Genomic DNA, 16,689 nt, shown 5'->3' on the forward strand with positions numbered 1-16,689 from the left:
AGCCCCATATGATTATTAAATATGGCCTAATGATTTAATAAGCTGACACTTGGTCTAGTACATGCCAGCTAAACACTGATTGGTGATTGCTCCCTCTTTCTCTGTCTCTTAGCCTCTCTTGGCTGCTGCAGACATGACATTCAATTCTCTAGGACAGGGCATTTAAGCTTATAAACTTGGTTACCAATGTGACCATGTGTTTAACTATTTTTAACTGGAAATTGCAGACATTTATATCCCCTATGTGACTTTAATCTATTTCCACAATAAGACTTAGAAGATGGCACTCGAGCGAGTAAAAAAAAAGGCTCTTTCAGACAGCTTAGATTTTTATTGATTAACTGTATACAGGTTTAGCAACGCCCAGCATGAGAGCCAGATAATTACAGTAACAACCATGGTGTTGATGAGAATGATTATGACAATTAGAGCCTCTAAACTGATGGCCCCTTATATCTCATTTACGCAATAATCTGAAGGCAGCAGCCAGATAAATGAGGTAACCTCTTCAAGGCAGAATTTTCCACCTCTGTCAGATAAGGACACTCACACCTTGTTAAGAACTCAAGGCAAGGCCAGTACAGCCTGTCAAACAGAGGAATTTCAACACTCGATGGCACAAAAATTACAGCAGTCGAGAATGCTTTGTCTACCAGAAAATACGGATTCACCTTGCCCTGTCGCAAGTATACCTCTCGCTTATGTGCCCTTGAGCAAGAAAGACCTCTGCTGTGCACCTGCCCCTTCCCCCCAGACCTTACTGAAAGCAGATCAAGGAACATCTCCCCAATGGAGATCAATGATGTATCACGTTATACACGATCTGCTTTGATGCGGGTATCCTTCCTCTTCCTCTTCTCTACTATTCTATCCTCATCGCAGCCTTTATCTCAGCGAGTCGCGCATTTTGTCCACCCACCCACCGAGCACCAGCATCCGACAATTATCCACACACAGAGAACATTGTGTCGAGGAGGCTCCAGTCAGTGACATTTGGGAGGGAGACGGAGAGAGAGGGAGAGATCCTCCTTGGCACACACGCCTGCAAAGCACTGAGATTTTGACTGACTGGCTGTCTAACGCGGGGAATCTGGAGGAAACGCACGGCTGGGACAGCGACGCACGCCTCTGTTATCTTTATTCACACATTTCTCGCTGTCTTGTCTTTCATCGCGGAGACGGTCGATGGTTTTCTAGCTTTACTGCACCGCCTCTATCCATCTCAGCATAGGATTTTGCTTTATCTCTCCTCTCCTTGACTGACTATACCGGGGCTGATCTCAGCCAACCTGGGACGGGCCGTGGGGCTGTTCCGCGAGCCTTATAGCTGAAGTTGGCCCCCGAGATGAGCGCCTTGAGACCCGAGAGCTGGGCTCTCTCCTCACTGAGGACAGGGTCTGGGTCGTGGCGGTGCTTCTGGTGGTGGGTTGTGGCAATTGGGGTGACAGTGGGCTCAGGAGATCCGTGGATGTCAGCAGAGGCATGTCCATCGTCTTGCTCCTGCAGCAGCACCAGGATCTCTTGCGTGGACCCGGGGAAGAGTATCAATACTTTACCCGTCCTGAGCGAGGCGGAGAACATCACCGATATGTGAGTGTCACTCGTGACTGTCTCTTCCTTATTGAAGAGGGGTCTCAAACTTAAACAATATCATTAAATGTCCATCCGATCCGCTTTTATCATTTGATTTATAGCAATGTTTCCAACACTTTCTTAATAATAAAGGACACCCTGCGCCCCTCATTTGCCGCTGGTGTCAAGAGCTGACGAACGGAGAAGAAAGATCCAGAAGGGTTCCACATTTTATTATTAGCCGATTATTTTTTATTTATTTATGTTTTTTTGCAATCAGTGTTAACCTCATGCATGGATTCAATACGCCTAATTTCAGATTACCTCCCAATCTAGTAGCCCTAGACTTGCATCGTGTGTAACCTACGTTGCATAACATACTCATTGACATCATGGGGCACATCAGCCTTTCGGCATCAGCGTAGAAACAGTCTGTTTAAAGCTTAAAGCACCAGAAAGCTGATAGACTTTATTATGAAAGATCGCCCAGACAAAGCCCGGGCTGGTGCGTGCTGGCGAGTGCACACGCACGTGCGTTATTCATGGGTGTGAATGTGCATGTGTTGCCTTTACGCTCTCATCAGGCACCACAGTCCAAATATTAGCACAGACACTTCCCAAGATGGCTATGAGTTAGTTTGAATGAACCAAGTGGGGGAAAAATCGATGCTCAAGAAAAATCAAGAACGTTTTTGTTTTTTTTTCATCGTCAACATTTTGGACATGTTTGAAGAATGTAGCCTCCGCCTCGGGCTGCCGATGATCAATCAAGATTACTCACATCTTAACTTTAATGCACCGTGCGCCCCTTCTCGTTGACGTTTGTATGACACGTCATTTGGCCTCAAAAAATGAAAGAGACACGTTTCAGCTGAAAGAAATTTGGAGGGGTGATAAAAATATATTACTGTGACATCTTTCCTGGCAAAGATAAAAACGTCCTTGTTGATAATGACTTTTGTCAGAGATAAACAACCTTTTATCGCCGGCCTTGTAGAAGCCTTGGACGCTGTTTTAAATGAGCCAGCAATCAGCTGAAATGCATTCATCTAGTGCTTGGCTAATGTAAACAGACAAATTACTGATGACCGCGCGGAGTCTTAACTCCAAACGACCTTGCCAAAAACCGTGGAGCTTGGTTATCGTGCCTTCTGCCTGAGTTAAGTCTTAGACCTTTATGGCATCTGCACAGAAATATCAACAGTTGGTGAGAGTTTAGTGGCCTGTCAGTGTGATGTATCATAGGGGGGCAATTAAACTCAAATACAGTTTGTGTTGTTGTAAAAACAAAATGATAAAAAAAAATTCTGCCTTATAGGTTTACGTGGTGAGTGTGTGTTGAATAAAACAGCCGGGTCAAACTATTTCACCATCTGTAAATGTAGTTTAATTCAGTTGTGGCTGTAGTAGTGACTGGCTGATACAAAGATGCAGGTCGTCTGTTATGTAGTTTTGTAGTTTGGGGGCGTTTTGAAGTATTTTAACATATGATAATGAAGGATCCAATAGAGTGAAGTCTTCAGAGAATTTATTGTAGTTTTTTTTTCTTTTTCATCCTTTAAACATTAAGTCAAACTAAGAAATCCGTTTTGCATTATTTATTTTAGAAAATATTAAAAAGGATGCTGCCTTTTGAGAAAAAAAAATCAGGATCAACAAATTATTCCCGAAAGACATGCCAAAAAGGACCCTTTTTCATAATGCTGGCATAGGGCTGATGGGAAAGACAAAGACAAAAGTTATCAGCTGCACTAACCTGTGATTCTGCATGGTCTTTGATTAAGTGCATTGTAAGACAACTTGGCCAATAGGATACCCATTAAAAATGAACTTCAATTATTGTCTGTCCAATCCTTGCTGATTAACTAGTCTTCTGTCGTATTTGTAGAAGATACGATTTTTGTGTAATAAAATCAGAAGGTTTGTTTGTTTAATTTGTTTAATTTGTGAATAAAAAGCAACAGGAAAAGGTTGTTCACTATTATAGTTGAGTAAAAAAAACAAAAAAAAAACAATGATTCTGATTATAGATGCAAACAGTTTGTGCAACAAGACTGAAGATTTGTACCACTCAAAGAGCTCTGCTGGGATTTTAACAGCATGGTCCCTCAGCAGAATAGATTGTTCTCTGTTTTCTCTTAAGGTTTTGCTAAGCTTTAGATGTCCTCAGACATCCGCTCTCCAAGCTGAAATATTTGAGAAGTACATATACTGCTTTTCAACATGTGCTTACACAGTTCTTTTCATTCACACAAGAGAATTGCTCACAATCATCTCCTGCTGGCCCTCAAACACAAACAGGTCAAGTGCTTTGCTCAAGTGGTGCTGAGGAAAAGAGAAGAGAAGTGTTCCTGTTTCCCTTCTTTGGAAAAACTATACAGCTGCTGTTCTTCTTCCGAAGTCGTTAAATATATGCAGCTCTGCTTATGCGCTTGCAACGGTTCTGTGTTTTGTTGGTGTTTTTATATCTCCTCCTTCTTTAAACCAACAAGCCCTCTGACACACCTTGTATCTTCTGACAGTTACATTGCTAACCAGAGCAGCTTCTCCTCCATCAGTGACAAAGACCTGCAGGACTACAAGAACCTCAGGAACCTGTAAGTCTTTTATGGCTTATACAATAAGACTTTAGCTGAGGACACACACTATGTTTCCAAAAAATCTGCATAACATCCATCTCCTGTAAATTAGTAAGGTTTTATATTACAGCAGTATTGCTCTACTAATTTATCTCTTTATAATTCAAAATCAGATTTATATACAAATCTAATTTCACATTATGTTGCTTCTTTAAAATCCCTCTAATGTTTATTGTGTTCATCGTTACTTTGGTAAGCTTCGATTTCTAATTATTTTTTCAAATCTAATAAAAAACTTTTCCTCTCTTGCAATATAAAAAAATCTATTAGGTGGACAATACCTGCCCTCCAAGCCAATATTCAATTTGGTTGATATATTACTACCAAGCCCAATATGTGCTGCAAGTATATGCTTTTAATTGTGGTTGCACCAGTGGGAGCAAAACTCTAAATCCACGAAAGGTTGAGTGCTATGTTTGTACAACTATCAAGAACAATTTTTTTTCTGTGTGCCAGAAAAACACTGAACTGACAGTCACACTCTGTGCAGTTTCAGTGTTTTGTAAGAAGAGGGCTGATGTGATAGTACATTTGTTTGTTTAGTCCTGCAGCAATGCACGATCAGTAACAGATCGGCTAACCGACTTCCTGTCAGATAACAAAATTTCCTGACTGCCATGTCAATGGAAAGACAGTAATACAGGAATACAATATTTTTATGTGAGATGTTTTTTTCAAGGTAATCTATAATGCAAGCCAAGAAGTTCCCTAACCTAAACCATCCAACTAGGCTAGTTTGTAATTAGCAAGGACAAACCAGTGAGTATAAATCCACAGAAACAGTGACTGAGTGCAAACCTGAGCATGTGGTTCAAATTTTGCATAGAAATGTATAGTTTTTAAGACTAATACCCAGACCTGATTCCTAAAACAAAGCCACATTCTTGAAATATTTCAAACCCAGAGGGTGGAGTATAATTGCTATTGCTTCATATTAATCTTGTGGACATAATTTGTTTAAACATTAACCTAATGACAAGCCAATATAACTAATGATTGTGTTCTTTTTGCAAGAAAGGTTTTGTGTCCTTGTCAGTACATATAGACTTATATAATAACATAACATTGAAAATATCTTCTCATGTTACATTCAGGACAATGAAATAGTGATCACTAAACTTTCTGAATGCTTTCTAAAGCATGAATCAAGTTATATTTCATTATGCTTTTCAGGTCAGTAATAAGGCATTAATGATAACATAATTTGGGCTGTGATGGTATTATGATGAATTACTGTAGTTTATTATACCATTGGCCACACTGTAACATGATGTCTGTTTTTTGCTGTAAGCGATGATTTTGGTCTTGTTGATGCTGTAAGATTCATAAAGATACTGATGATGCTCTTGTGTTGTTGTGTGTCAGAACGGTGACCAACAGCAGGCTAACATATGTATCAAAGCTGGCTTTTCAGAGCAACACCAAGCTACAGTATCTGTGAGTAAAACCATTTTTCTTTCTTTCTTTCCACTGACATACCAGAGACCGTAAAGATTTAGTTTTCACTTTCTGTTAGTGACTTCTTTGAATTATATATTGTTGCTACATTAATTGTATAGCTACACGTTTTCATGGGTTTGTTGTGATTATTGAAACTGAAATAGAAGAAGACTTGTTTGGAACATTGCAAAAATTGCCTTAAAGAGAAAAAAAAGTCCTGTGATGGCAGAGAGACTGATGGTGAATAAATCTGCTTTGGGTCAGCTACGTTCATAATTGTTTTCAAAATCTTGGAGAATTGTCTGCATAATTAAACTTTGATATTTTCATACTTAAACCAGTGTTCTGCTTATGGTTGTTTTACACAGTTTTTGGTGAAAAAAATGAAGAAAACAAATCCAGGTTATTGCATGTGAAAATAGATATGCTCAGTTATTTGTTGTGTCATAAATCCAATCTCGTTCCCTGATGTCCAATTTCTTTTTTAGGAATCTGAAAGATAACAACCTATCATCTTTATCCTGGAGGATATTCAGACACCTCAACATCTCATATATGTGAGTTCAGAGAAACCTTTAGTATCAATAATCCTTGTGTCTGTCTGTCCGGATTTCCTCTTTGTGTAAAGTTTTAGAGAAACAGACACCTAAAGCATCTATAATATCACCTGAAGTTTGAAATTGCCCCCATCATACATGTTGATCAGTTCCCTATGACTACAATTCAGAAATATTGTTATTTGCTGTCTTGTGGAGTTAGATGAGTATGAACGTATTGAATAGTCCACTAAATACTGAGTAGTGAGGGATTCCACTGGTGACCTAGGTATGTCCAAAAGGTTTCCTAGCTGTAAATGTTTAAAATGGACAGTAATGTTATTTACAGTCTTTAGTATATTGATTAACTTAACAGGGAAGACAGTATAGTTGATGGATGTTTTCACCATTAAGTAGAACCAGGCTAACTGTTTCTATTCTAGATTAATGAAACATTTGGCTGGAGTCATATGTTTATCTAAAATACATGATAGTGGTATCACTGAGCCTGGTCTTGTGGGAAAACATGAAGTAGTTATGTTAAGGGAGCTATGTATTTGTGCTGATGAACATGAAATCTGTATAGGATCTTTGGGTCGTGTATTTTAGCCAATGGGACAGGGCTCAGCAGCCAGTAATACAGGAATACAATATTTTTATGTGAGATGTTTTTTTCAAGGTAATCTATAATGCAAGCCAAGAAGTTTCCTAACCTAAACCATCCAAGTAGGCTAGTTTGTAATTAGCAAGGACAAACCAGTGAGTATAAATCCACAGAAACAGTGACTGAGTGCAAACATTTTTCAAGGTGAAGTTAGTTGAAAGCGTTAGTGGTTGGGATAGAACTTGATCTTGACTCTCCCACTTGGCAGTCGAAAGTGTAGTGCTATCCTTAAACCCCTCCAAGCTCCAAATGTGGACCTTGATGCCTATTGAATATGATGCATCAGTCAAAAAGTGACTTTTTTTTACAAATGCAGTGAAACTATGTTACTATATGGAGTATTTTTGCATTTGTAGCACTTGAAAACAGCAAAAATTATGTCTATTGATCTGTATTATGGATACAGATCAATAGAGTACATTTATGTAACTATGTGATGTTTTACCCAGGGACTGGTTTGTATCATATTGATGTGATCCTCAAAAGTAAAATGTTGAACTATTCATTTAAGTCTCCTTTTTCAAATTTTTGTTATGTTTTCCTCACTATTCTTCACTGTTCTCGCTGGTGTGTGTTTGTACGTCTAGGATCCTGACAGGGAACCCTCTGCATTGCTCCTGTGAGAACATGTGGATCAAGCTGTGGTTAGGAGAGGAAGCAGACAATCAGGAGCTGCGCTGCATTGAGGATGGAAGACCGCGTAAGCTGTCAAGTCTGACACTGCCTAACTGTGGTAAGGGCACGCAGATGCACACTCACACTCACACTCAGACACACACAGAGTAAGGAGATGGAAAACACAAGATGTGCAAAGTGCAAAGCATTGAAGCATCTTAATGGTTTCCTCAACATAAACATCTTTGATTATAGGTTCTTCTTCTTGTTTTAAAAAAAAAGATTTTTCAGCATGCATTTGACACGTGTTATCAAGTGCACAACTGTGTGTTTGGACTAAAGTTTTTATGTTTAAATGCAGGACATGCAGTATGAGACCTGTATGAGAGTGTTTTGTCAGTTCCCATGGGATGTGAGGGATAAATGCACAGAGAAGGAAGCTTTGCTGTTAACACCTAAGAGAATAACTGCACAAAGAATACAATTCATGCACTGGCAGGAGCCACTGCAGTAATCAGTTATTCATACCTGCTGGTACGTGAGTTTCCAAAGGCTGCAAGGAGAATGCTGCATGCACTGTATTTCAATCACACAAAACGAGTTATCCAGTGTGTTCTAACTTCCCCACACACTGTGCAGCAATGTCCTACACATTAACAAGCAAACAAATGAGCAAATGAAAGCATGCATGCACTCAGAGAGCCATGCTTATGAAGGAGTTTGGATTCTGCTCCATGTCACTGAACTGCCGTCAACACTAATCAGGCTGATGTGTCTTTGTGCTGTAGGGATTTTTCTCACGTGATGTATAGATTAGCTGTCAGAAAGAGGAGAGAGAAATTCTTGACATAGACACTATAGTGTGTATGTGTGTGTGTGGATTTGGGATGGTTGTGTCATCTTATAGACTAGTCACAGTCATCTGAGATATTTGTTTGTCAGTGTAGAAAGGTCACTGTACAAGATACTATCGCGGTAGAAAGTGATATTGAGAGGCGATGGCTTTATAATTCAACACATCAATGAGCCCCAAAGAAAAATTAAGTGTAGCAAAGGTCATCTGCACTATGTCCTATAGCACCTGTGGCCTGCTGTCATGAAGCATGCTTCATTTCCTTTTTCTCTGAATCATTGTGTATTGTTAATCACGGAGGGAAGTTCTCTTGGGTGTACGGAAAGCAGCCCTGAAACACTCAAAGTGATAGTCTAAGCAAAATGACTTTTTACACACATCTATGACAAACATGTTTAAGTTACACATACACCAAACTTTTCCTGTTATGAGTTGTTTCATGGTAAAACTAGCAAATACTTGAATAGGTCTACTTGCGGGTAAATTTGAGAAGCATATTCTCAAGTTTATCCTCAAACTTGCTGCCACTCCAGGGCAGATTTCCACAGACCACATGCTTTTTATGTACTTATGTATGGGAGTGTTTATCAAGCTTAAATGTATAAATGTCAGCAGATAATTGACTCTTTATTCCTCTCTTCTTTATATTCACTGCATGAATTTTTCATGAATCTTCTATTTTGGACTCTCTTCTATTCATAAAAGGGGTCAAATTACAGCTTGACCCGTCTCTGAAAGTCTGAGACGGGCCAGCTCTCATTCTCTGGATTTGATGGCTTTCAGCAGCCCATGTGTGTCTGGCTGAGACTGACGTTCAACAATAATTTTGAGTTTGATCCAAGTGCGCAAAGGAAACTTGTTCGACCTTTTTGGGGTTGAAGTCAAAACAGCTTTATAAGGCTTGAACTGAAATCTAATCTACTTATTACCATAATAAACAAAAACATAAATCTAAAAGGATTTTGCCATCTCTGTTGTTGACAGAGCAAATGATCTGTTCAGAAATAGCTTGGGGCAATCAGGGCACTCAGGACACAAGCAATAAGTTAGCTTGCAGGAAGCTAACAATGTCATTGATAACTCCTATTGATCTGTCCCCTCTGCCTCCCTTCCATTAGTAGAGGTTATTTTTGGCATTAGCACAGCAACAGCAGAATCTCTGGAGAGTTGGGCCGGGGACCCCCTGAAAGGGTGACATATGAGCACGAAGACATGGTGGGGCAGTGCAGGGATGCCAAATGATGCCCCAGGCCTTACAGTGATACACCAAAAGACCTCTCAGCCTGGCAAAGCTGCTGGCCTCATCAGTATCTCTCAATTTGAGTCTGTCTGATTCATGTGTGTTCTGTTGTCTGTGTGTCTGAACATTTCTGAGTGACATTATGAGGGAGGCACAAAGCAGAGGAAATGCCCAGTGAAGCCCCGGGGCTGACACTGATCTCTCTATTTCTTAGTGTCCACAGACTGTATACTGCTGGTACACCACCCGTAAAAGCTTGATGAACAGACTGTTCCTACTGCTGACCAATACAATACTTTACCAAGAAGTGCTGCTGTGGTGTTTCTGCAGTCCTGGTGGTGTAATATAAAAGCGAGACAACTGTGTCATACAGCAAAAATGTTGGGTTCAAACAGCTGCTGGTGTTAAAAATCCTGAATTAAACCATTAAGGAGGCTCCCAAAAAGCCTTTAAAAAGTGTATAAAAAGAAATGAAAGGCTCTTTATCGCCTTGATTGCTAATGTGAAAATCAGGAAGTTTAAGCTCTTTATCTTGTTATAATTCTCATGACACCTGAAGTTTCTACTGAATACTCTAAAGTGCACAAATGTAAATAACTGAAACCAGCTGTCTGAGGCAAAGTCTTTTTTCCATGTGTTGTGGAAATGAAAGCAGATTTATTACCAGACCTCATTAGGGCACAGGTGCACGTGGTCTTAATCTGTCTCTATCTAGGCTTGTCTGGCCCTCTGTCACTTCATCTATTTAGCTGGAATTATTTTTGACTCTTAATCAAACCCCTTTTCCTGTCTCTGTTGTTCTTTTCACCCACTTACCTCTCCGTAACATTAAACCTCTTCTATTCGTTTATGTAATACAAAACTACAGAAACACAGTACTTAAGGAGGCACTGAGCAAAAGGAAACACCAGAAATGTGTAGACTGACTGAAGCAGATTAGGATTCATATCTTCCAACCATGTTTAATGAGGTTGTCGATGACATCTATTGATAATGACAGACATGGTTTTTAGTGCTGTCCTATCTACATTTGGGTCTCTTGACTTCCTTAAACTTCCATTTTTGTCGTCATGTAGGAGTAAAGTTTTGCTAAAAGGAGAACTCAAAATAGATTGAAAGGGAGCTTGGGGAATAGAAGAATTTAGCTGGTCAAAGCAACCCAGTAAATCACCTTTATGGGAAAAGGAAGAAAGTGAATGCTAAGATTCTCAATCAGGTGGGAACTGTGTGTGCACACGCAGAATGCTATTTTTTACATAGCTGAAGCAGCTGAGTGTCAAGAGGAATTATGTCCATCTGCACTTCATAATTTACATCCAGTGGCAATGCAGAAAATTGTAGTTGCAGTAGAGAGGTGTATAGTTAGGCTGTCTAAAAAAATGTTATCTTGTATTCAGCTTGGAAGATCTTTCATTGACCTTCCCCCTTGTTTTTACTCAGTCAACCATTGCCCTGACTTTGCCTTCACTTCAGATTATTTGCCATAATAACAACGTTTCCCTAAACCTAAACATGAGAATGATATTTCCAAAGGTTGACATAAAATGCTACTAGAACAACCTGCATTCTGCGAGGTTTGCAGAATACAAACCTCGCTAAAACTGAACTGTCACCATGATATATAACAGATAAAGAATGACCAATGGAAGCTTGCAAATTCTGTCCATGCTTTTCCTTTAGTCTCTGCGCTCCTTTTAAAATTCTTCTTCGAAAGGCTATAACAGATTCACTGTGTAAAGTCACAACATGTTTGTGTTGGAAGGAGAAGAATGTAAGTAACAAATGCAGGAAAAATTCTCTAAATCAACGAGGATGTGACCATTGTGACCTATAACAAGATCTGACAACAATGACACCTCCAACAATGATGCTGAGGTTTGCAGTGGGAGATTATGTGGCGCTTTCTATCCACGGAGCAGAAGATGCCTTCCTTTTAAACGTGAGTTGCGAGCAGTTATTCAGAGTCATAATAGTCAGACATATCCTTGATGCTGTTCTCGTAATTCACTGCCGATTCACAGTAGATGCTTCAGGTGAATGAAGGCAATGTAATTTCAAAGCGCAATAGAGTGACTAGGACTGGCATAGCCAACGCTGCTCACATTCATTCTTCAAAGTTCGACAGGTGAAGTTTTCAAGGTTGCCATTTTTGCAAATTTTTCTCCCAGTAAGAAATTTTTTCACTGACAAGACGTTCTTTCTCTGAGAGTGACATTTCTAGAAAAATCCTCCAGAAATAAGAAAAAGGAAAAGAAAAAAAGTCTCACATAGTGTGTTGAACTCCCATAAAGTAATGGTACCAAAGCAAACAAATCAAGAGCAAATGCGTTTCACTCAGACTGTGGTTAACTTAACTGATGTCAAACCTGGAATTTGCTGGCTAAAGACCAGAAGCTGTTCGCTACTCTTTAAGCTTTAAGAACAGCTCAGCCTGTGGGAGGGTAGAAAAAGCAATCTGGAGATGTCAAAAGCAAAAGCAGTGGAGGAAGTAGCAGACAAATAACAAAACCAATATGGATTAGTAAAAGTAAAAACAATTGAAAAATAGCAAAAACGATACATAACAATGAAATGTTAATACAACTTATGATAATATCATAAATAAATATAGATACAGTAGCAGTAATTATCTCAGTGATGTTACAACAAATGAGGTTGAAGTATTTTGCTTTAGCACCTGATTGGTTTTGATGATAAGTTTACAGCCACTATGTCCACTCCCACTGCAGTCACCACTGAGCAAAAACTGGGTTGGGATCGATTTATGGAAAAGATTAAACACATTTCACACATTTCTTGTATCCTTTTATGTGCCATAAATGTTGTGAATGAGCACACTTCTCTGTTCCTCACTGCCCATCTGCAGGCACTCAACTGTCAGTATTTTCAATAGGCTCACAGCTGGCTGCAGATGGGCTGTAACACAGGCCAAAAACTGAAGGACTTGATACTAAAACTGATCCATGTAATGACTTTGTTTGTGTTGTGCACTTTCTATTTTCATAAGATTCAAAACCAAGGGTATTATGGGATCTAGCATGTTTTGTGGGGACCAAATGGTTTGATTTATTTGTTCAAAAATATTTTTGGCTATCAAGACTTGGTTTCATAGTTAAGGTTAAAATTAGGTTATGGTTAGGTTTAGGGCAATGTGTAGGGTCAGTCTTGCAGCTGTAATTGTTAGGGTTAGGGCAAGGAGCTAAGGAGCTATGGAATGAATTATTCTGGTGAATTACAGCAAAGATAAAAAAAAAATCAAGATTGTGTGTGTTTGCATGGGCGTGTGTACTGTGAGCTGCAGATGGTTGTAGGCACTGTGGAAAGTTCATTAACCAAGCGCCTGTTAAGATATGTGATTCTGATATGGTGGCTTGCTTGCCACCACTGAAATGACTGTTTTTTACTGTGTCTCACGGTGATTGAGTGAGTTGCCGTAGTGATAAGTGGGTTTCCCTGGAGATAAGCATTCTGCCGATGGACAGAAGAGCTTGGAAGGCGGGAGTGGGGGTAAAGAAGAGAGGGTTTGATAAGAAATCTCTCCAGTTTTATCTGCACAAGCTGTCAACAGTTATTTCTTCTTTTCTCCTCTCTTCTTTCCTCTTCTTCACCAACATTGTTATTAAATAGAGGACAATGGTGGCAGGATTCTCAGTGAATTTGATTGGTCATGCGCAGGTCACCTCCTGGTCAGCTCTGTACAGACACACGTTGACTCAAACACAGACGCACACAGAGTCACCAGTGTCTTTGCTTTGACAGCGGCTTTAGACTGTGTCCAATCACTTTAGTGCTTGGGCTGCTGAAGACATGCACTAGTAATCAGTGTAACCATCACTATGTTTGAACTCTGTCTCTTTGTCTTACTGTTTGATTGGAGTGAGTGTGCTTTAATGAAAGTGAGAGAAAGAGAGTGGGGGACAGGGAGATTGAATTTGAGATCTGTCTTTGTGTGCCTTTATTTTTTTACCGTGGTGGGTGTGCGTTTTGCCTGCTTTTCTACTCTTATTGTTTAGGTTGTTACGTGCTTTGTGTTTCAACAAGAAAGACAACAGTTGGCCATGAATCCTAAGTTTGATTGCTTCCTTTCTGCACCTCCTTCCGCCTCTCTCTCCACCTCTATACCCTGCTCTCTTTCTTCCCACTCCCTGGTTGTATGTAGAGGTTCCCACGGCAACGTTGAATTCATCCAAAGTGACCAGAAAGGAAGGGGAGAACGTTCAGCTGTCCTGTACAACCTCTGGTGTGCCTTCGCCTTCGCTGATCTGGAACATGACACTGGCCACCAGTTACGAGGTTCGGTTTCTTAGTCACACATGCACAGTATGTGTTATATATATGGAATATATGCATTTTATGATGCTACTTTAAAGCTGAACTTTTTACACATGTAAAACTAAGATTTAAAATAGGTAACCACCCTGCAAATAACAAACAAGTGAATTACTTTAATAGAATTAACCAGATAAATAGATAAAAAAAATGATCACTGACTCACCTGTGAATCACCAGGTCATATAAATGATCCTCAGAAAAGACTGTTCTCACAGAAATTTAAGCTTCTTACCTCCACATTGCTGTCCATGGTGCCAACATGTAATTTCAACACCTTATGTGTCTTCACCATAGAGAGCAAGCAAGTCCTCCATTGTCGTTTTTACCAGTATCACACATCCTGCTCCAAAGGATGGGGGTCATTACTGGTGGTGATTTTGCCTGTACATCATGAAATCATCTTCTACTATATTACTGTTATTGATTTTTTTCTGGTAAAACTGTAATCGTTTCATGATCTTAAGTAACTTAATCTAGATTCGATGCCAATCAAACCAGTGAATAAAAATAAAAACAATCATAGTATACATTTCAAAAGCAAAAGAAAAAGGCACCTTCTCCTACAACTAAGAGTCTCATATGTGGCACGAACCACAGATTCCTGGGTGAAAGTCCCACAACCGCACTGTCACCACTGTGCCCTGCAACCTCCACATGTGTATGTCATCGATCTTTATACTATGACAAATGAATCAGGTAATTAATGTGTTCAATGTGTTGAAAATACAACAACAAAAAAATTGACATTGTTTCTGTGGTTCTGGTACATTGCCTTAATCCATGGTCATATTTTCATATAATCTGTTTTTGTACACAGACCGTGACATCTGGCCAGGTCTCTGTGCTGCGGCTGTCCAACCTGTCATCACTGGATCACAATACCAAGATTAGCTGCACAGCTGAGAACATTGTGGGAGAGAAGGAGTCCTCAGTGGTGCTGGATATACTTTGTACGTTTACCCTCTGGCAACCAGCTCTAATTCAGTGTAGATTAAAGTGTCCATCTAAGCAGTGGCAGTCTATAAGACAGAGAATTAAAAGCTTTAGAAGACAGCAGTTTAGAAGACAGCAGTTTCTCTTATCTTTTAATCAGTGTTTTTGCATGCTTTGCGAGTACTTTTGGCCTTGTCTTGATTCTATCTTGTCCATTTGAGTTTCACACAGTCTCTCTAAAACTCTAAACTCTGCTCTACACTCAGTTCCACCTAAAATCATGAAGTTGAGTGACGCAATCCCTGACCATCACTGGTGCATCCCCTTCAGCATAGCAGGTATGAGAGACAATTGCAGACAGTAATCTCTTCCAGTGATATTTTTAAATGATTTTGGATTTTCAGAGATCTCCCTGCAAAATGCTTTTTAGACTGTACAGCAATGACTCCATAAATAGTGAAGACTAATGAGATAATGTGAACCCAACCAACATCACTGAGTGTTGTAATCTTCTTAGGAAACCCAGAGCCACGGATTCAGTGGTATCTGGAAGGTGTAGAGGTGACGGAGGGGGACTATATCATGACTATAATCCATGACACCACAGAGAGAGAATTCCATGGCTGTCTGCAACTGGACAGTCCCACACACCTGAACAATGGGCGATACACTCTTGTGGTTACAAACGAATACGGGTCAGATCAAAAGGAGGTGGAGGCTCACTTCATGCACAAGCCCTGGGAAGGTGAGGAGTAAAACAGCGCAATGTTTCATTCTCTCTTTTCACACTGTAATGTTCTGGTTTCTATTATCCTAACGTGGAGCTACAAAACAAATGTAATTGTCATTTAAGGAGACAGAGCTGATATTCAGAGCAGAAAACTAATTTGTTAGTTATAAAACAAGCCAGTGACTATTACTACAACCAATCAGTTCATGGTATAATCAATTTGAATATATGATCCCTAAAACAATTTGTATCATCGTTATCAATGATTCGTTGTTATTTTTGTATTGCACATTGAGCTAATGCTACTGAGATTGCTGTGTTTCTACTTTTTGTCCCGTAGCCACAATGAGCAGTAGATGACAGTAATGAAACTGAAGAAATCCCTTTTATAGTGACTACAATGGCAATTTCTCAAAGTTTTCACTCTTTTTTTTGACAGTCTATCACTACAGTGCATGTGTCTACATGAAACACAGAGATAACACAGATGAGATGTAAGACATGAAATATTCTTAAAAAGATGCCAAGTGCTATTAGGGGGAATAACAGTATAAACCATCATAAGTTATCAAACAAAAGGCTAAAAAGAATTCACTGTATGTTTTTGGATCAGATTCAATCTCCCTTTGCAGCCTGCATGAAGATCTGATTACGTGTGGAGGTAATCATTAAATATTTGAACAGATGAATAATTTTACTAAATCAAACATTTGCTGCTGTCTCACTGTGCAGGAACTGAGATGGACCCTTTCTATTATGGTGAGTGAAATGAGTCTTTTTTCCATTGTGAAACTGATCATTGAGATGCATTCAGTTGCAAGTTATTGTCTATACACACTGTTGCTGTTTTCAATATATGTTTTATGTTTAACTTCACCCTCATCAGTTAAAGCAAATGACATTTTAGGAATCTTTCTCTCTCTCTTTTTTTCTCTGAAGTTCCTGAGGGTGCGTTACATACCTACATAACATTACAGCTTTTTTCCACACTGTGTCTCTTATGTATTTATTATTTCACTTCAGATGTTGTGCATGTTGAATATGTGTTGTTTGTTGGTCTGTGTACTGTGTTTGTGGACAAGCTCATAGAACAGGCATGGTTTAAAGTATTAGTTGTGAAGTGCTGCATGTCAAA

At 39.5% G+C, this 16,689-nt stretch overlaps 1 protein-coding gene across 1 annotated transcript in view; it reads left to right on the forward strand.

Moving 5' to 3' along the window:
* The first annotated feature begins 776 nt into the window (after positions 1 to 776).
* Positions 777 to 16,689, forward strand: part of ntrk2a (neurotrophic tyrosine kinase, receptor, type 2a) — an 83,340-nt gene continuing 67,427 nt past the window's right edge. The window contains exons 1-11 of the mRNA XM_072386860.1: positions 777 to 1,590; positions 4,095 to 4,169; positions 5,577 to 5,648; positions 6,140 to 6,208; positions 7,439 to 7,584; positions 13,719 to 13,852; positions 14,709 to 14,841; positions 15,091 to 15,162; positions 15,342 to 15,569; positions 16,287 to 16,313; positions 16,441 to 16,502. Coding sequence (XP_072242961.1) covers positions 1,346 to 1,590; positions 4,095 to 4,169; positions 5,577 to 5,648; positions 6,140 to 6,208; positions 7,439 to 7,584; positions 13,719 to 13,852; positions 14,709 to 14,841; positions 15,091 to 15,162; positions 15,342 to 15,569; positions 16,287 to 16,313; positions 16,441 to 16,502 — 1,263 coding nt within the window. The 5' untranslated portion in view covers positions 777 to 1,345. The remainder of the gene's footprint in view (positions 1,591 to 4,094; positions 4,170 to 5,576; positions 5,649 to 6,139; positions 6,209 to 7,438; positions 7,585 to 13,718; positions 13,853 to 14,708; positions 14,842 to 15,090; positions 15,163 to 15,341; positions 15,570 to 16,286; positions 16,314 to 16,440; positions 16,503 to 16,689) is intronic.

The sequence above is a fragment of the Leuresthes tenuis genome, unplaced genomic scaffold (genome assembly GCF_036924035.1).
Source record: "Leuresthes tenuis unplaced genomic scaffold, fLeuTen1.0.hap1 SCAF_6, whole genome shotgun sequence".
NCBI lineage: Eukaryota > Metazoa > Chordata > Actinopteri > Atheriniformes > Atherinopsidae > Leuresthes > Leuresthes tenuis.